Source organism: Perna viridis, chromosome 13, assembly GCF_037379345.1.
Source record: "Perna viridis isolate PV_CMFRI_1.1 ecotype Kerala chromosome 13, ASM3737934v1, whole genome shotgun sequence".
Taxonomy (NCBI): Eukaryota; Metazoa; Mollusca; class Bivalvia; order Mytilida; family Mytilidae; genus Perna; species Perna viridis.
The window spans coordinates 1,237,698-1,259,478 of NC_142457.1; the positions used below are offsets into that span (position 1 = coordinate 1,237,698).

General features: G+C 34.6%; 2 protein-coding genes across 2 annotated transcripts in view; one reads left to right on the plus strand and one right to left on the minus strand.

Annotated features, from left to right (window-relative positions):
* LOC148599168 (low-density lipoprotein receptor-related protein 2-like) overlaps window positions 1-1,150 on the minus strand; it is a 131,213-nt gene extending 130,063 nt beyond the window's left edge. Inside the window, exon 1 of the mRNA XM_088559716.1 lies at window positions 648-1,150. Within this exon, the coding sequence (XP_088415842.1) occupies window positions 648-720 (73 nt within the window). The 5' untranslated portion in view covers window positions 721-1,150. The remainder of the gene's footprint in view (window positions 1-647) is intronic.
* Window positions 1,151-7,456: 6,306 nt separating this feature from the next.
* LOC148599171 (uncharacterized) lies at window positions 7,457-8,329 on the plus strand. Its single transcript, XM_088557167.1, has one exon. It carries the CDS (start codon window positions 7,457-7,459, stop codon window positions 8,327-8,329), a length of 873 nt encoding a protein of 290 aa, XP_088413293.1.
* The last annotated feature ends 13,452 nt before the right edge of the window (window positions 8,330-21,781 follow it).

The window sequence follows — 21,781 nt, forward strand, 5'->3', positions numbered from 1 at the left end:
CACTAGCGTTGAGGTTTGTATCCCGGTGTGTGTATTGGCAACAAATGTTAAACCCTTGTTTGCCAACAATTAAATCAGCGGTACCTTAGGGATCTATATAGCGCTATAAAGTTAAAAAAAACAAACATTTTATACACTATTTAAACGAACAAACTCAAGATCATGGTGTAAGTTGGAAAATATATGATGTAGTGAAATAATTATAAGAGTTAACATTTGTGATAACTGTGAGTCTGTTGGAAGGTAACTATATTGTGTTAAAACATTGTTTTTACTTCGGATTGAGGTATAGAAACGACACCCAGGTTCTGTTTAGTAAACCATTTTCCTATGCAATATGTACTAGTTCATCTCCAACTTGTTCAATTTCATTAACAATGCTAAGTCAATTGAAATTTGCGCGAAGGTTTCTTTTTTTTTTACTTTTCATGCTACTTGTTACTACTTACCACACTCGACGGGTTTCAATATTTCAAAATATGTCTTCAGGTAATATGTTGCTGTGTTGCAATATTTCATTTAACGAACCTCCTATGGAATAAGTTATTGGCTATTCCCCATCCATTTCCTCAATCTTGTCCTCTGATTACACCCCACCCCCCAATTTCCCCATATTATTAAGGCTATAAAAAGGAAATTCTACGTACCGTGGTTTTCTTTATGATCTCCGTGAATTATGCCTAAAACTATACACAATAAAAGAACATCCCGCAGTATCATTTTAAAGCTTAATGTAGCAGCTTATAAGTGTTATTTTATTTCCTCGCAACTGCATCAAGTCAGTAAGAAAATTTCATGCTGATTAAGTACACACTTATATCATCGTATAAGGCGATTTTAACAAGAAGGCAGTATATACGATGATGAATTGAGCCTAGTGTTAAGCACAAAGAATTTTAACGATTTCCAATGTTTTCACTAATTCTTCACCGTCGAACTAAAAATGAGATAATTTTTAGTTGAAGAACTTTCCACTTTAATTTTTTATGTAAGTACCATTCGCAATATATTCCGATTAAATGAGATTATATACTTGTACAACACGTGGGCTATGGTGGCCCAAATATAATTTCAAACAACAAAATCCCTACTAAAATTCAAAGATACTTCGTTACAAAAACATGTTCGCGCGTTGAAGAAACAATGTCTTCGATAGACAAAAAAGTAAATTTGTCATTTTTAGTTAGTGTTTAATTTGTCATGTTACATTTTTATGGTCTTATTCTTGCCAAGAAGTTTTTGACGTTGATGACAGTCGTTTAGAGAAGTGAACATCGTATTAGACACAATAGTGGGCGTGGCTATCAAATTAAAGTGATGTGTTTATTGCGCACAGGGGAGTGCTACGTCGACTGGTTGACCGAAACATGGGGTCAAAAATACAAATCCACAGATCAAATGTTCTTTTTGGTATTTATTGTTTTATTGTTGTTTTTTTTTTTTTTCTCCTTTATTGTTTTTGCGTATGGTTTGTGTGGCAATGCATTTCTTTATTGAACACAAATTGCGTATCCAATATGCTCAGAAATGAACTTTCATACAAACATTTATTTAAAATTTCCCTTTTACACATATTTTGATTTTATTTTGTAGACTCAGCATGAGCTTTTTTTTCCTGTAGTGATAATTACTTCAAGTGTTTGGTGAACATCACATTTCTTTATTCAGTTTCACCTCAAATTTCAATTTAAACGGAAAAGTGAAACTACTGATTTACAAAAAAAAAAGAAAAGAAATATTACTGTTATTTCATCACTGTACATACAACATGAAACAGTTCTAAATTAAGTTCTAAGAATTGCTCTTCAGATTATATCTAATTTGTCTATTCCCAATGCCGGAGGATTCGGGAAATTATCGCACCCGGAGCTCAAGACGCTATCACCTACGACTATATTGTAAAAACAATTATGATAACAAATCTGCACTGTGAAAATATATAGGGTATTTAAGATTCGTCTTTTTGGAGAAAGTTAGAGTAACTGGAACCCCCCGCGCATCTTTGCACCTTATGGTCAAAAATATACCTACGGTGATCAGCCGTTTATGTAACTATGGCAGAGCCACCCACCACACTGCTTTTCACGAGAACAACGGAGATATAATTCACTATCCCCTATAAACCAAACTTCTCTTTATGTGGTCATAATAAGATGTATATTTCCATTAAAATTCATTAAGCGTCCAGCATGCATAAACAATGATAATTTATATGCCATTTACAACTTGTACAATGAGTGATGTCACATGTTCATAGTGTGTGAACATGCACTGTTAAACTGCAGAAAGATACACCGGCAAAATTTTGAATTATTAGGTAAATAATTTTTTTTTCATGTGAACTAAATGTGAATTTTCAAATGAACTATTTTGGTAGTATAATTAATAAAAAGATGGGATTTCGATCCAGAAATTTATATCAAAAAGGGGGTATATAACAACATTTTACTTCAAAGGGGAGATGAACGGATGAGTGATCTGGATCCGGTAGCCCCAAGTGCCTCGACTTCGCTTCGATTTTCAGGAAGCGGTGATTTGTGATGTTTGTGATATTTTAACAGGTCGAGGTTTGTATGAAAATCATATGCAATTTACTAATTATCAAGTTGTTTCTTTGGGTGTGGACACCGTTTCCTTGTCAGCGATGTGTCCGTAAAGTGATAAAAAAGTACCAAAATGAAAGGAATATCTGAAAAGCGATTTTTGGCAAACTTCAAGCAATTCTTTTGTCCTTTTAATGCAAGAATGTTCAGAAGTTCTTATGTTTTCTCAGTTGTCATGTATTCACAATAAACACTTATTTAAAACACTTGATAGTTATGATTAATTTTCAGTTGTATTTTAGGCCAATAAGAGCCTTTATCGCCCTTCTCCTTTCTATCTCCAGAAATGTCGTTTCCCCGCTTCGACCGTTTTTTAAATTATTCAGACCACCTAAATATGAAATTCTGGTTATGTACATCGTTATTCTTTATCACTTACGTGGTTTGCTTGGAAAATATTTCCCGTTCAGTTATACATTCAGTTTAACCTAATTCAGAGAAATCTTTCTTCTTCACTCTATTGGTCACCACTTCTTGACAGAGCACGTGCAAATACGGGCTAATGCAGATCGATTGGTGTTTTTTTTTTTTTTTTTTTTTTTTGTCTCGACTATCCTTACGGATCTCGCACGACCGCTTCTTACAGAGATTGTGTTAGTAATGCCAGTTAGCAGTAGTAGTCTTCGGGATACCTGACTGAAGAACTCAGAGTATTCCCTTCTAGCGCCTGGACTGCTCTGTTGACGCTCTGCCCCACGTGGGTCCGAGAGCATTTCCCCATTCTTACCACTTGGGAGTACGTCAACATGAAGAGTGTGGCTGATACTGAGAATCTTTTGCGTGAATACATTTCATTAATCAGTAGTTCGTTGATGGTGCACAACTACTAATCTGTATTGATTAAATATACGTAAAATACATGAAACATTTGGGGTATAATATAGAAGACCTTTTTTCTCTGTGGGAAACTATATTGCTTGATTGTAGTACCCCTTGAATTAATTAAAATTCATAATTATAATTGATAAGAAAGGGACATAACTCTTTACCATAGATAACGTCGTCTCATCTTATACAGGAATTTTGTTTATTTCGACATTTTAAGTTTCATGGAATATAAAAAATAAAGAAGTTATAAAAATCATTCGTGGTTACGTTTTCGCAGCAAAAGGATTTTCTATTAAAAAATTGTGGGGAAAAATAAACCAGTACCATATAGGAGTATGTAGAAAAGGCTCATATACACGAAGGAACATGTAGGGTATATAACTGTGCATTAGGATATTTGTAGGATAGGCCCATGTAAACAGAGATACATGCAGGACAGGCTCATATACACAAAGGAACATGTAGGGTATATAACTGTGCATTAGTGTACTTGTAGGATAGGCCCATGTCAACAGAGATGCATGCAGGACAGGCTCATATACACAAAGGAACATGTAGGGTATATAACTGTGCATTAGGGTACTTATAGGTTAGGCCCATGTCAACAGAGATACATGTAGGAAAGGCTCATGTAATCAGAGTTACATGTAGGACAGGCTCATATACACAAAGGAACATGTAGGGTATATAACTGTGCATTAGGGTTCTTGTAGGATAGGCCCATGTCAACAGAGATGCATGCAGGACAGGCTCATATACACAAAGGAACCCACAATTGGCCCACTTTTGAATTTTGTATTGTATTGGCAGTTCTGATCATATTTAGACTAATATTCGATCCTTAGTCTATAAAAAATAATCGATACAACTGGTAATTACGTAGTGATTTTCATATTGGCGGAGTTTTTGTCCTCGGCTCATCATAGTTACCTCCGGCGTTGCCTCAAGTCTGCACCTATGACTTAGCCACCATGAAAATCACTACGTAATTTTACCACAACAAAGCTTTAAACGCCCATTCAAACTAACACGTGTATACCAAACTAACACGTGTATACATAGTCGCGGGTTTCAAATACAATATAGGTCAAAAATTAAAGAGGAATTATTAAGTAGCAGTCTTTGTAAGAATCGTGCAAATTCTGTAATATATGATAGAAAGAAAATGCTACACATTTGATATTTTGTTAAGTTGCTTAAAAGGTCTATATGATGAAATGTATAATTATTCATTCCAATCTTTCTGTTCTTAAGAGAAAATTCACTTTGAAAATCCAACAGTTTCTATTGTATTTCAGTGTCATTTACAGAGTTATCTCCTATAATTATGAATTCTACATTACATTCTATATAATTTTAATCTCCTTAGAATACGAGTTATATGAAAAGCCAAATCTTAATTTCTGTTTACTGTAACATTTTAAACAAGATATCAAAAATAAAATACCTAGGCTTGCCAATCATGATTCACATTGTGCATGAGTCTTATTGGAATGCTACTTAATATTTTTATGTGATCAAGAAATCTTTGAGAGAAACAAAGGTTATTGTTTTTCGCAACGCAACATTTTATTTACATTTCAGCAGCAGTCGAAATCAACATTTTAAACTGAAAATCTTTCCTTTATGCAATGAGGAAAATATAAAATTATTATGTTTTTTACAATGGTAAACAATAAAAATTCTCCAAAACTCTGAACATGCCCGTAATCCCTTCAGGGCTTCGACCCAGAAATATTTTGAATGGTCGGGAGACGAAGCGGGTGGTAATGGGACCTCTACGAGATAAGGTATATGGCATGGGGAATTATATTCTACTCTTTCCATCAATAACGTAGTTCCGTTCCTGTGTTCAAACACGGTGTTTATATTTATCAGTTTTACGCTTTACTTTTAGGGGCGGATACAGACATGTTTGAAATGGGCTTCCTGGAATATGGATTTGCGTAAATGTGAAAAAGTAACATCTTCTGGCAAAAGCGGAAGAGGTATCAAACCTTGTGGAATTTCCCGAAGGGTCCGATAGAGAAATATTTTCTAAGAAGGAGACAAGGCGAATGGTATGGGATGTTTTAGTAGATCGATTGATTGTAAAGGGGAAATCTGTTCCCCTCTTTCCAAAAGTATACATAGTAATCTAACTGTGTGTTCCGGTTTCTCTCTTTGCTGAACTATTTCATACAAGGACAAATTTATGTTTCAAACTTATAAAAAAATGGTGCGTCAAAAAACATGAAAAGGCAATCATTTTTTCGTAATGGGACTAGATAGCTTACAGACATGGAGCAGCGAGAACTTTTATTTTTTAAATTATTTTATGAATAATGAATTTTTCCGTGAAAAGTTATATAAATAAACATTAACTACAGAATCAAGCTATTCGCTAGATTTAAAGGGGAAGTAACTCCAAAAAATCAATATACTGTGTTGGCTATATTTGTTAGATTGTTATGTTATTTTATCGAATGACATACACGTTAAATCATGCGGCGTTTGGTTACTGCTGCTAAGTTCGTTCGTTTGATTGTTTTTTAATTACTCTTTCGTTTTTTTTTTCTTTCTTTCTTTTCTTTTTTTTTTTTTGTTGTTTGTTTTGTTTTGTTTTTGTTGCTTTTTTACGTGTACGGTTTGTCAGCGTTTAAGAAATCGGTTTGCAGTCATACTTATTTACTTCAACAAAAACGTAGTATTTCAGAGGCGTATGAAAATAACTGAATAATTTTTATTACAGTAGTACTTAAACTGACATGGTAATTCTTTTCCTCTCTTTCGATAAGATACTTGGCTTAGTTACTCTCGAAGGCAACCAATTTATAAATTTAGGTTTCGAATATGATAAATTAATGGTGCTACTAAAAATCAATGACAGCAAACGTTTGTTCGTAGTGAACGACACAGCTGAAAGAAATACCTCCATTTATAATGATTATAATTTTTCGGATTATTGTGTGCATAAAATATAAAATCAAAATTATCCTGGATGTTAAAAGGGGAAGTACCTCTATTTAGTATAACTTAATACATACTACAGACCATTTTCTCCTTATATCCTCTTCATATACACACGAATCTTTCTTATGAATCCTTACGACAAATTTACAACGTTAATAATACTAACATGAATTCATGCTAATTATCAAGCCACTTTTACGAGTAATTCGAGAGTGCTTATTCGAGTATGAATGTTAACTTTACGATATGTTAAGAATGAGGGCGATACATTTACACTAACATATCACGATTCATATCGATTAAATACCAGCAATTTATGAATGCACATGATATTGTTTAAAATAATTGCTAGTGCAATGCGAATTGTTACAAGCTTTTATGACTAATTAACGAATTGTTAAGACACCTATAGTAACGAGCTTTAACGAATACTTGCGGTTTGGTCATGAGTTTTGTTACGAATGGTAATGACTTTGCAATGAAATTCATGAATTCATGTTTCCCGTAAATCCATCGAAAACTATGGTAAACCGTTAGCAATCATTCGTAAATGAATCGTAACACATTCGTATAAAATAGCAAACCAAACAGTTCTTGTGAATGCTTTACGAGTTCTTGCGATCGGATGCGTTAATTTCGAATGGGTAAGAGGGGTTTACGAGCTTTAACGAATAAAATAATCAAACTATATTCGTGGACATTTGTGTAATTTTTTGACATGTCAAATACATTTCATCTCCTTTCGCGAATTGATACGAGTTGTTAAAAGCTAATTACGAATGTTGACGAGTAAAATACTGTTATATATGACAATTAGGAAATTGATAATCAGCAGTTTACTGATAAAACTGTATACACCCATGAAGTGATGATAAACATTTCCCAGTGACATTCTATTGTTCTATTGTTTAAAAGTACCTACCGCCGTATCAGAGATTTCTTGTTATAAACCATGTAGATTGATAATGTAATTCAGTGTAGAATAAAATGCTAATCTAAATAAATGCCTTCTATATTCAATCCTGTTATGATATAAATTGTAAGGAATACATAACAAAAATTGGCGACGAGTAATGGCTGGATATATTGGCAAAATCGAAAATTTCGATGATAGTATTGAACATTGGACTTCGTATGTTGAACGTCTTGAACAATATTTCGCAGTGAACGAAATAGGAAATGATAAACGTGTACCGGCATTATTGAGTTTAATTGGAGGTAAAACATATGCTTTGTTGAGGAACCTCACAACTCCTGAAAGACCAAAGGACAAAAGTTACGATGACATAGTCAAAATCTTGAAAGAACATCTATCTCCCGCACCACTGGAGATAGCCGAAAGATTTGGATTCCACAAGGGAGATCAAAAAGACTGTGAATCAATCCATGAGTACGTTGCTCAGATCCGTAGATTATCAGAACATTGTAACTACCCAGATTTAAACAACACTTTAAGGGACAGACTAGTTTGTGGATTGAAGTCAGAACAAATCCAAAAGAAACTTTTGTCAGTGCAAGCACTAACATTAGATAAAGCTATTCAAATATCTGTCGCGATGGAGACAGCAACAAAAGACGCTTTGGAGTTACAAGGGAAACAAACCGAATCAGTAGTGCATAAAGTGAAGAAAAGTAAAACGAAGTCGAACTTTCAAAAACATCAAACTATGGAAAGCAAAGGAAGCTATACGTGCTACAGATGTAACAAACCGGGACATAAAGCAAATGACTGTCGTTTCAAGGATCAAACCTGCCATAAATGCAACAAGAAAGGACATATTGCAGCAGCATGCCGATCGAAGAAGAAAAAGGTATTCTCTGTGAACGCCGAAACCGATGATGATCAAAGTGATGAAGCTGAGATCTATACTGTGTATATCGATCGACAAGAAAATCGAAATTCAAATGATGATGGGAATTATTCCGCTAAATCATATGATCAGTAACAAACAAACTGATACTGGAATTTATACAGTGAAATTCAATTCAAAAGAAATTACAGTGGATGTTACAATCGATAACAAATGTTTTAAAATGGAAGTAGATACAGGATCCGCTTTAAGTATCATGCCAAAAATTGAGTTCGATCAGTTGTTTCCAAAACGGAAATTAGAAGGCACTGACATAGTGCTTCGTACATTCTCAGGAGAGAAGTTAAAGCCGTTAGGAGTAGTTAATGTGCAAGTTCAGTGCAACTCACAGAAAGGTGTTTTGCCGCTCTATGTTGTTCAAAAAGGAGGAGCAATTCTTTTCGGAAGAGAATGGCTACGAAAAATTCGACTTGATTGGAATTCTATCAACAAAGTGAGTGTTGAAAGTATTAAAACGGAAACGAATCGACTAATGGATAAGCACAAATCGGTATTTAGAGACGAAATCGGTTGTGTGAAAGGAATTAAAGGAAATCTTATCTTGCAACATAATGCCAATGCCGTGTTTATGAAAGCGCGACAAGTACCTTATGCGATAAAGCCGAAAGTTGAGAAAGAGCTTGTCCGTCTAGAAAAAGAAGGAATTATTTCGAAAGTAGCAACGAGTGAATGGGCTACACCCATAGTGCCCGTTGTGAAGAAATCAGGAGGGGTCCGAATATGCGGTGACTTTAAAGTTACTATAAATCAACAATTGAAGGTTGATCAGTACCCATTGCCGAGAATTGAAGATATATTCGCTACATTATCAGGAGGAGAACTTTTTCGAAAATTGACTTAACGCAAGCCTACCTGCAACTCGAGATGAACGAGGAATCAAGAAAGTATTTGACAATAAATACTCATAGAGGACTTTACCAATACAATAGGTTATTATTTGGAGTCGCTTCAGCTCCTGCCATCTGGCAGAGGACCATCGATCAAATCCTACAAGGACTACCAAGAGTACAGTGCATATTAGATGACATGGTCATCACCGGTCGAGATGACCAAGAACATTTAGGGAATCTAAACAAAGTTCTCCAAAGACTAGAGGAATTCAACGTGTCCGTCAACAAAGACAAATGCAGATTCTTTCAGAAGGAAATCGAATTCTGTGGACATAAAATCGATAAACATGGATTATACAAGACAGAAGACAAAATAATTGCAATTTTGGACATACCAGAGCCTGAAAATGTTACACAGGTACGTAAATATCTTGGTTTGATAAATGTCTACCACAAATTTCTATCGAACATTGCTAACGTTGTGTATCCATTACATAAATTACTAGAGAAAGAGCACAAATGGGACTGGAACGCCGACTGTAGAAAGGCTTTCAATGAGTCAAAGAAACTAGTCACGTCTGAACAAGTTTTGTGTCATTATGACCCTAACCTTCCAATCCGTCTTGCTTGCGACGCTTCACCATATGCGTTAGGGGCCGTACTTTCACATGTGATGAAAGACGGGGTCGAACGGCCAATTGCCTTTGCGTCCAGATCACTTAATAAGATTGAGCGAAATTACAGTCAAATTGACACGGAAGCGCAAGGGATTGTTTTTGGTGTGAAGAAATTTAACGCATACCTATATGGTCGTAGATTCTGTTTGATAACCGACCACATGCCGTTGGTGTCGATATTCAATCCACGAAAAGGGATTTCAACAACGTCTGCGGCTCGTTTACGAAGACATGCTTTATTTTTGAGTGGATACATGTATGACATTGAGTACAGAAATACTCACAAGCATACAAACGCTGTTACGTTATCTAGAAATCCGCCAAAATTCAAGACACTCGACTAAGAGGATTATTGTGACGAAGTAGATGTTTTTATGGTAAAACAGCTAGAACAGATATGTCTGACAAGTGACAGTATCAGACGAGAGACGGTACGTGACACCGTGTTATCGAAAGTCTATGAGCTGGTGCAAAAAGGTTGGTCCGTGAATAACGAAAAGGATTTAGCACCATACTTCAGCAGGCGGAATGAACTTTCTATCATTCAAGGATGTTTGCAGTGGGGAATTCGGACAATTATTCCTCAGAAATATCAAAAGAAAACTCTTGAGTTATTACATTCCACACACCCGGGAGTTGTGAAGATGAAATTATTCGCAAGGAGTTATGTATGGTGGCCCTCTATCAATTTCAATATTGAGTCATTAGCAAAAAGTTGTCCGGGATGTCAAAAACATCAACGTGACCCGAAACAGGCACCACTTCACCCGTGGGAGTGGCCATCAACGCCTTGGAAACGAATTCATATTGATTTTGCAGGGAAATTTATGGATTACATATTTTGGATTGTCGTTGACGCTCATTCAAAATGGCCAGAGGTAGTACCGATGAACAGCACATCAGCTGAACAAACTATCAAAGTCTTGAGAACTATTTTTGCAAGAACGGGACTACCAGAACAAATAGTAAGTGATAATGGACCACAGTTCGTTTCAGCCGAGTTCAAAAACTTCACTAAAATGAATGGAATTACACATATTAAATCCGTACCGTATCATCCGGCAACAAACGGACTTGCAAAACGTTTTGTGCAAACTTTCAAGCAAATCATGAAAGCTATGAAGGGGGAAACTTCTGACATTTACAAGAAACTTGCAAATTTCTTGCTTACCTACCGAAACTCTGTGCACAGTACCACGAATGAAACACCAGCTATTTGTGGGTCGACAGTTACGTAATCGACTGGATTTATTAAAACCTGACATTAGCAGACAAGTGCACGATAAGCAGATGAAGTCAGCTATAAAACCAACGAAGGAGATAATAAAACAATTCAACGAAGGAGATTCTGTTTCTGTTCGTGGTTACAGAGGCCAGAACAAATGGACAATTGGACATATCTGTAAACGTAATGAACCATTGAACTATCAAGTAGAAACACCAATGGACATATCTGGAGACGTCACGCAGACCAGACAATCAAATGAGACTTTAAAGATCAATCGAACGAAATCAGTGACAATCTTATTGAACAGAATAAACCAGTGACACTGTTGCAAATGACAATCAAACACAAAAAGCAACACCCAACGATGAAACAGTTCCAACAAGAAGATATCCATTGAGAAATCGAAAACCAGTTGTGAAATTAGATTTATGAGATTGGTTGTAGTGTCGTATGGGTAATAATAACTCTCATGTACAACCAAAAGTAGGGGTTAGATGTACATAAAGTACAGGTTAGGGAATATATTGTCTAATGCATGATTTAGTTACTTATTTTCATAGTTACAGTTTTCTTTACAATATAGACAGAAAATATTTTTAATTATCTTATTCTCAAATTTCATTCATTCAAGATTTTTACTACATGTATAAAAATAGCTGATTCTGGAGTACTCTTCTCTGACACTCGTTTGTTTAATCTAGAAGGGAGGATATGTTATATATGACAATTAGGAAATTGATAATCAGCAGTTTACTGATAAAACTGTATACACCCATGAAGTGATGATAAACATTTCCCAGTGACATTCTATTGTTCTATTGTTTAAAAGTACCTACCGCCGTATCAGAGATTTCTTGTTATAAACCATGTAGATTGATAATGTAATTCAGTGTAGAATAAAATGCTAATCTAAATAGATGCCTTCTATACTCAATCCTGTTATGATATAAATTGTAAGGAATACATAACAAATACGAATGCTTGTGAATGACTAAGAACTGATTATTCGAAAGGATTCGTAAGACAGATTCGTGTATGCGAAGGGGATATTAAGGAAGGAACCTGGTATTTTTTTTAACGAGAGTTTTTTTCTTTTCTGCAAATAAAGCTGGTGTAAGTTCTTTTCATTTGAAGATCTACATGATAGTTAACTGAGGAAATATTGAACCGTACATTTTTTGTCAATGACTATATGTGAAATATTTTTTGCTATTTTTTTCCCAATATATTCGTGACCAACTTTGTAGTATCACAAAATTCAAAACTTCTAAAACACAGGAGTTTCATTCCTTGTTTTGCACACTGTAAAGCTTTTTGATACTGGATTGCTTCCTTTTTCGATATATTTGGTTTAAAATACGGTAATCCGTGAAGTTTTCGCGGCAGTTTTATGTTTGCTAGTAAAAATTAAACTGTCGTGAACATTCTAATACGATTCGGGGAGCGATCGCAAATTCAAAACTGCGCGACGGTAGATTGATCGCAGAAATCGCGGAAAAAAAAGACGGCGCGAACATTTCCCGGTTTATAGTACTACTTGTATGTATAATTTTTTTGGGATATTGATTTTCCTATGCATCCGGTCCTAATGCTGCTGATCAGATATTACTACTTCAAACACGTTTAAATAATACAAAATTTTGAAAAGTTATACGATTGGCATTTTGTATTTTACGCTGAACCTTCCAGGAGTGGATCCATAAGTTTAAAAAAAGATAAAGAAGTAAGGTAAGGAAATTTTTTCAAATGGATACTCTACGCTATTTATTATTCAATTATGTCAAAATTTAAAAAAGGGAGTTTCTAGCACCGTGCAACTAGGGAAGCCCGTTAGTACCATGTGAAGCTCTTTTTTTTATCTTGTTATAACAACTAAACTAACTTGTTATATCAACTTAGCTAAGGTATATAGGGTCAAAGATTTGTTTAAATTTAGTAGAACAACTTGATTATTTTGTTAAAATGTCTTTGATTAATATGAAAACTATGGAAACGCATATGGTACACCCCTTGTAAGGATACTTTGTGGCAAATAAGTCAGAATAATAGGTTCTGTTGTGCGTTATAAGTTGGAATCAAATTATCATGTTGAAGATAGCATGTCGGAATGATGTAGAAACAAATGAATTACAATGTCGACTTGCTAATAATAATGTAATGACATATTAGTGAGATGTCGACAGGTTTTTGCTTATATTTCAAAAATTATAAGAGAAATAGAGGAAATCTGAAGCAACCAACCTTCTTGGCTGGAAGTTGTACGATTACCCTTCATTGGCGTTATTGCCCCTTAATTCTCAAATTTGACAATTTTTGCTGTTTTTGCCTTAAATCTTGAAAACCGTATGAGCTAGAGAAAAAAGTCAGTATTACAAAAGCGATTAGCTCATCAAAATCTACTATAATGATTTCAGGGCTAAATTGTCTGATGAAGCGTTTAAGAGGTATTTCCCTTTAATTGATTTTTCAGTTGATTTTTGCTGAATTTTCTAAAAATAAATTCTCAGAAACTGCTGAACAGAATTAAATGAAACTTTGTATGATTGGTCCTCTGAATATTCACCACAAAATTGGTGTTTCAATATTTGATGCAGCAAAAAACATGGCTTTTGCTGTTTCTAAAAATAGAATAGGGGATCACACTGCAGTTTTATGTTTATATTTCAAAAAGTATAACAGATAATTAAAATCTTTGCAACCTATCACCTTCAGCTTGAAGAGCACTACAAGAACCTTGGGTTGTACTAGTATAAGAATTACTCTGTTTTAAAAATGCTCTGCGGTATACGTTTAAAGCTAGGTTCTAAAGCGTCATTGTGTCTTTACTAACGAATAGGTGTTCGACATTATGTACATACATTGACAAGTGTAGCAAAATAAAAAACATCCACGAAATTTCTCCAAAATTAAAAGCAATGTGCAATGGTACATAATACATTATGTATTTTCTCTGGTTTTTTTTTGCTCATGAAACAAGTCAAAATCTGCAGTTTTTCTGTTGACTAACACAATACGACGACTTTCATGCGATAGAAACATGTCAAACTGTAAAAAAATCAGTAGCTTTATGATGACAAACAAAGGCAAAAACTGACCAAACCGAAGCTTCCATTTTTCCCCAAACCCTGGATACTAAAAGCTCGCAAGTTAAGTTTTTTCCGTAAGCAGCCATCAATAGCGATGTGCAAACTGCATAAAACTATATAAATGCTATAGAAAAATACAAATTTGCGCATAGGCGATACATACAAATCGACTTTGGCGACAAAAAATACACAAAAGTCATGTGGAAAATCTCATTTTTGCCGGATTTGCAGATCAGGATGTTGGATGTTGTAAAGTTTCAAAATGTTCGAAACTTTTCTTATTTTCATATTTTTGTACTTTTCTTTACCTTTTAAAGGTGTAACATGCAATAAACATATCTTAAAAAGAAAAAAATATGTAAACGCAGATAAGAAACATTGTAGTCTTTTTTTATTTCTTGAGGGGAATTTGTAGTTGATTTGTGTTTCGTCTTTTTTCACCAATTTTTTTTCTACACTCGATAACAAAGCTGTACACCAGGCCTTTCAATCATTGTATTTAATATCGTGTCAACTATAAATCAATATACAGTTGATGTCGAATATCCATATACAGTTCAACTGCATCATCTGTGAATCCTTTATTTAATTCATCCATATATATCATAAAAGTTCATAAAAATCTTCTTCACATGGCAATTGTCCCCGACATGTGCATTCTTCTCTACAGGCTTCGATGTAAACAGGCTGGACGTGGTTCAAATAGCTTCTGGTACCATACAAGTGAGGAACTCCATACAAGACACTTGGTTTACCATTAGAACAGTTCTGATTTTTAGTTGGTCTGATATTGTGCGAGTTTCATTCAATAACCATTCGGTCAATATCTTTCTGAAACAAGATTACAATGTGATAAAAATATAATTATTGTCTATTGTCAAATTGTACACTTGCCCTTTACATATAACTGTAGGTTTTAATGATTTTTTTCTGATTTTGAGTTATATAAAAATCAGATTTAAGAAAAAACGCACCTCAATGCTTTAGCAGGTTTACACAAAAAAATTCGTCTTTAAAGTTATTTAAAGGTGAAAGAGGGGGTTTCTAATGCTTTTAGGCTATTTGAACTGAATGTTGCGTTTTGATACCGTCCAATTGTGTGAAATCATTTCAATTGTAATGCGTGAAAATGGTACTCAGTAACTGTTGCAATGTGTCGAGGTATCGAGGAACGGAATGTCAACATCAAACATTGTTGGTAACCACAACGCATGCTTAAGCTTTTTAAAGATAAGCAAATCCAAACATGAGGAGGAACTATCATACGCACATGTCTGTTCAATAGATGAAAAGGATAAGATGTACGAAATAACTTTTAGAACTCTTGACAATAGCTTAGTATAGGGTGAAATCCGTTTAATAACAGTAAATTTCTAGTTACCTGAACCAAACGAAGAAAACAGAACTGCATCAGATTTTTGTCGACATGGTTCCCACTAAACTGCCCATTATCGAGAAGGGTTGAAATAACATCTATCCAGAACTGTGAGCATTGCCTTCAGAAAAACTCCATAGCATTTCAATGCGCTGATTTCCCATACTTTTACCATATATAAAACTCTCTTCGCGATTGGTTAGAAATTCTTGCATTTGTGCATTATGTCCGTTTTCAGTGCCATATCTCTTTTGCTTACTGATTCAATGAAGTACCCTGTAACTACTTTGGGGTCACTGCTGGTTTGATTTGCACATAGCCATATTTTGTTTCTGGAAAACCCGTCAATACATCCATTTATGCAGATACCAAATTTCGTAAGCTTATCGTATGAGTCTACATGCCACAAACAGTCTGGACCAGATGCAAAGTACTTCCGTCTACGGGGGCGACGTTTTAATCGAAACTCGATGTCCTTTTTGTCCAAAATTTGCATTAAAATACTCACAGCCTCCCTTGAGACACATATTCCATTGTGAATACATCTTAAATGCATTTCACGATATCCTAGTTGACTACCACCATCTAGTTGTTCTTGGATAAATTCAGCTACTTCGAGAATATCATTTCGAAATTTGCGTCTGAATAAGCCCTCTTTTCTGAATATTCTCTTCAATGTTGTCATACTTATAGTAATATGATGATGTTGTGCTCAAAACTCTAATATTTCAGAATGTCTAAATCCAAGGTAAAAATAAAAGCGGCATATCCTTTCTCGGTCCATTTTTAATGCAATTGTTTTGGGATGTGGCCGTTTAAATCGTTTATATACATGTACTAAGTTGATATAACAAGATAGCTAAGTTGATATAACGAGTTAGCTAAGTTGATAAATATTAATAGACACCCCACTGGAACACTGAGGTCATTTTGTTTAGGTCATTTGTTTCTTTTCCTACGTTGAGGCCCGTAAATGGTATCGGATCGTGAGACATGAAAATGTTAATGAGTTTTGGTAGAGCATAATATCTCTACAGCTACAAATATGTCTGGTCCTGATTAAAAATAGTACAACAACGTGCACTTCGTTGACTCTTTGTTTTGAAAGAGTGATCAAGGAAAACAAGATTATAGCGGAAATCAAAAGAATGTCATCCAGGGACAAATATCCAAAATAATACATACAAAGTAACAAAAGTAAATGAGCAACTCGGATTCCACTTAAACTGGGAGCATGGACCAGGTGCAGCGGTGGGATAAGCTTCCTCTGCTTTTCTAGGAACACCCACCGAGTTGCTTGTAAAAAGTCAAGTCCAGGGTAGACGAAAGAAGAAAGGAAAATTAGGACACGTTGAACAGATCAGTTTCTTGGTGCAGATGGATATACCGTAACGATTCAAGAGTTCATGATGACGACCATAAAACTTCTGTAGTGATGACTTCAATCTTGTAGGAACATAACCCTGTTCCAGAAACCTAATTGCAAGAATCCAGCGCAGTACAAAAAGTATGCGTAATTACGGCAAGCTTTGGCATAACGTATGAATTGTGATATGAAAACTTCATATTCAGGTGGTGCAGGGATGTTGGCACAGATGAAAAGAAAGTTCACAATACGGAATGAAAAATCATCACGTTTGTCGTATAGTTTGATCAAAGTTTTCCTTTACCATCTACCTCTAAGTGTAAGTCAAGATATGAGGCTGATCGACCTCACAGTGTCTGTAGTATCCTTATCTCAAGTTCTTTGGGTAGATACGATGAATAAAATCCCCAAAATAAGGGTTGTTTAACGAATACGTCATACGTTATTTGTGTAGCGGAAACTGAGATCAAAGGATTTAGCTAAACGATGTTCCTTCCTGTCGATCAAAGTCAGCCTCATAATAGTGGAAGAAAAGGTCAGCGAGTAGAGGGGCACATTTTGTTCCAATTGGAATGCTGACCGTTTGTTGAACGACACGTCCACCACACTGGACAAATATGTTGTCGATAAGAAATTCCAGCATTTTGAAAATATTTTATTTGGTATATTTTGAAGATGATTTGGAATCGTTTTTTTTTACAAAGTATGTGATATCTCTACCAAAACCTACATATTTGTATCTAGGTGTACCGTCTTTTTTTTGAGTAACAACGATGTATAATATTTTAGTCTGGATTTTAACTCACTATGGGGAATAGAAGTATAAAGCGTTGAAAGATCATAGGTTTTAATGCTATTGTATTCTGATAATAATCTTGAATTGAAACAAATAAAATCGTTTGAAATGTTAAATGAATCTTTTAGAAAACAATTGTGAATTTGCAAAAATCAAAATGAGATAATCCTTACGCGCTGGGTGAACAAACTAATGTTAAGGACAGATGTCTTTAAAAACGATAGTATGTAAATGTGTAGGTCTAATAAGGTTTAAAGACAATATATGCCAGAATTCCTACGGTATTAGCGCTAGTTTAGTTTTGCACTCTTTTGTGTTCTGCATCATTAGATGAAGCCTTATATTATCATCAAATGGACTCGAGAATAATCTGCTACAATGTTCAAAATTTTCTATGTTAATGTGTATGTGAACGTCATTGTTTTTCATCGTGGCATTTGCACAAAGACCTTGTTTTACATAGAAACTTTATGATACATTTTCATTAAATCCTGTTGGACGTGTGTTTATTGATATTTTGTTTTAGTAAACAAGGTGTGCCTATCAGTTGCTTTTGAATTTGGAACTAGGTTACAGAAAAAACGAGTCATCTTTCAGCTTGTTAAAGTGTTTGTATTCTGTATCGAGAGTCAAGAGTTAAATCCGAATTCAAAAGATTTTTATAGTACGTTGTACTGTTGTATTTGTCCATCGCTGTCAAAGGTATGGGGAGGGTCGATCGCTCACAAACATGAATAGTTGCATTTCATTTATTTCGGCGCATTTTACAACTTGCGTTATGGTACGGGTGTTGCCGAGCATTGAAGACCGTGTGGTGACCTGTAGTTTTCTTGTTCGTTGGTTGGCTTTTTTCTTAGCTTCGTTCCTTTGCAAAAATACACATATTTCACATTGAAATTGCGATACTGGCGTCGGTTTCACAAAAGGTCGTAAGTGTGAAATTGATTGTAAATCATGACGTCACAATGCTGTTTTAGTTTATGACGTCATTACTTACGATCAACTTTACACTTACGACTTTTTGTGAAATCGAGACCTAATTACATATTCTAGTATGCATTAAATAAGGAATACTTTCCGTAAGTATGCACATAAACCGATATTACATAAAGTAAAAATTTAGAATAAAAAGCTAACCATATCTCTAAAGACAACGTCTCCTGACGGTCAGAACGGCGGTTTGAAATTTTACACATTCAGGTTCCACAATTAATTTCATTTCCTCTGGCCGAAGTACACGAAGCTTTTGTACCGTGCTAGACCTCATTCAATTTAGCTTCTGGAACAGGATTGTTTTGTTACAGATTAAAATTATTACTACAGATGTATTTTGGTCATCATCTTGAACTCGTGGATTATTTGCTCTTTGAGAACCAATTTGTTCACCATGTCATAATTTTCATTTTCTCGTTCGTATACCCCGGACTCTTTATTAGCAATTGGTTGGGTGTTACAGGACGCTTACCCTGACGGTGCACCTGGTCCATGCTACCAGCTTTCAGTGGAGTCTGGTTGTTCATTTGTCTCTGTTTTTTTTTTTGTAATTTCATGTCCTTGTTTGAGTGTATCTTTTTCCTTTGTTTTTTCTTGTTGATAGTCCCTGGAATATATGATCTTTTTATTACTGTTCCAAACCTGTTTGACATGATTCCCCTTGTATAAAGTTTGTAGTATATGTCTAACAAGGATTGTTTTAACTTGACTTAATAAGATTGTAGAATATATCCGGCGTTTGGTTTATTAGGTTAAAAATAAATTTAAATGGATACTAGACCAACCTATGCATTAAACCATTATTGTCTGGTTCAGACAGGCATTCGGTTTAATGGTCAGAATCAGACAGGTGTTCGGTTTAATTGTATGGTTCAGGCAGGTGTTCGGTTTATTGGTTTCGTTGTAGTTTTTCGTGTATATATATTTGTTCGTTTTAAGGTCATTTGCTGCTCATTCGTGAACAATTTTGGTCACATTTTTCGACTCTACTGATTTTTTTCCAATCTACGGTATTGATATTTTTTTTGCCCAGTGACCCCCACTTTTCTTTTCTTCAAAATCAAGAGAAATCCGTTTCGCGCCAAAATGCTTATATCTCAACAACAAGCACACTGACCCATTAATTTCTTCTGCTTACATACTGGTGCGAAAGATCTTAAAATATTTCGCAACTATTTGAAATCCTTGTTATTTATAAACAAATCATGTGGTTTTGGTGTAACATTGATGTCTAATTGTTTGTATACTGAATTACCCTGAAATGTGCACACAATGGGTTCTTAACATTCTGACGGTTTCTTTTAAAGTTTAAAAAAAATGTAAAAAATTAACCAACTTCGGTGCAAAGTTCACCGTGTCTCATTTCCATTCACAAATATTGTATATCACTGAGGGTTAAAATTTATGAAATTTTATGTGTAATTCTGAGTTTCCTTTTAACGCCAGACTCAAAATCAATAAGTAACCATCATAGTAGCCAAGGAGACCACTATAGAATTTTGACGTACTTAGAAATGCCACGCCTCTTAAACCAAATAAGGAGCAAAACAATAGTCACGTGTACTCTCGAATGGCCTGTCGCTTCAGTTACTATTGTCCACTATTATAAATGTATTGATAGATGCTCACGTGTAAATTATATAAAAACTCTTCTCAGTTTTCCGGTTATGTTTTACTTCCGATTCTACATTATCATAAATACATATTGGGTCTATGAAATATTCTATCGATTCCATGCTCATATAACAAAATATATGGAAATTTGTTCGCGCTGTAAGGATTTTACTTTCAGTTAATTACAATGTACCTGGTGAAACATTTACTGAGAAGGCGCACGCTTACTTCCAAGAGTTGTTTTTAACTAAATAGTGTTCTTATGGCCAATCCGTTCATGGAAATTGTACTTATAATACAATACTTGAAATATTTTATGTCAAGAAAAACCTGAATGTGGCCTGAACGTGAAAACAGGAAATAAAGATGATGTTCATACACGGACCGAATAAAATAGAATACTTATAAAAACTGAAGATGAGAGAAAAGACGTCAAACAGAGTGAAAAAAAAACCACACAAAAATAAAAAAAAAAAACAAAAACAAAAGCACTAGTACTATGAACTCCGACAAAAAAAAATCGGGGATGACATCAGGTGCTCTGGAAAGGTATATATAACATTTAACGTTGTAATAAGGCAAACAATTGAGCGAAACAGTAAACCAGTTATGTAAACTTAAAAAAGCGAGATGAAGCCATTATACCAATTATAAAAAAGAGATAGTCAAAACAAAGCTAAAAAAAATGAAAACGAGTCAAGGCAATTATGTCGATCAAAAGTTTAATAGAGCTTATGTTTATCATAATGTATTTCGTTCCGACTCTAAATGAAACTTATTTTTTATATTGATTAATTTATTTATTGAGCATTATGCTATTATATAAAGAAGACTCCAGTGAATTCTGTGTCAACATAACACCGATATACCTGACTAAAATATTTGTAGCAGTTAACATGTAATTTGAACTTCTCATAAATTTCAATTCACATGAACTTTTCCCTGTGTATTATGATTTACATGTAAGGATTCATTTTTAGGTTATGCGTCTATTCATTGATTATGTAGGTTATACTTACAGATGAAGAAAAGACGTCAATCCACTTAATACATCAGGAACTTTCGTGAGTTTGTTGTTGTTCAATAATCTAAAAGTTCAATTAAGAACTGAACGTTAACAGGTTGTTCCGAACGGTACATTATACCCGAGGCAGATGAAGCCAAGAACTCCGGAGGTTTAAGTTACTGTTAACGTTTTAATTTTGGCAGTGTACTAATTTTCGCCAATTTTGCGGTGGACAGATAACCGCGGAAACAAGTACCCACCAAATTTATTTTTAACACAATGAAACGGTAGTCGTACTTTGAAACCGCGAAAAATAATACCGGCGAATACGTTTACTTGACAGAATCCGCTAAAAATTAGCAAAATTATTCGATTGGAATACTATTTATGTTAAAACGCAGCACACTTTGTTTTTCAATGTTTCTTAATATGTTTTGCAACAAGTGTATGGTTAGTGTTACTATAGTAACTATTATTATATATTTTACTAGAAATAAAATTCGCCAAATAGCGTTGTTGTAAGATTTTAAGTTTAAATTGATACATTTTATTCTAT

Coding starts and splice junctions, on each gene's coding strand:
- LOC148599171 (XM_088557167.1), top strand. CDS start 7,457: ATGGCTGGATATATTGGCAAAATCGAAAATTTCGATGATAGTATTGAA.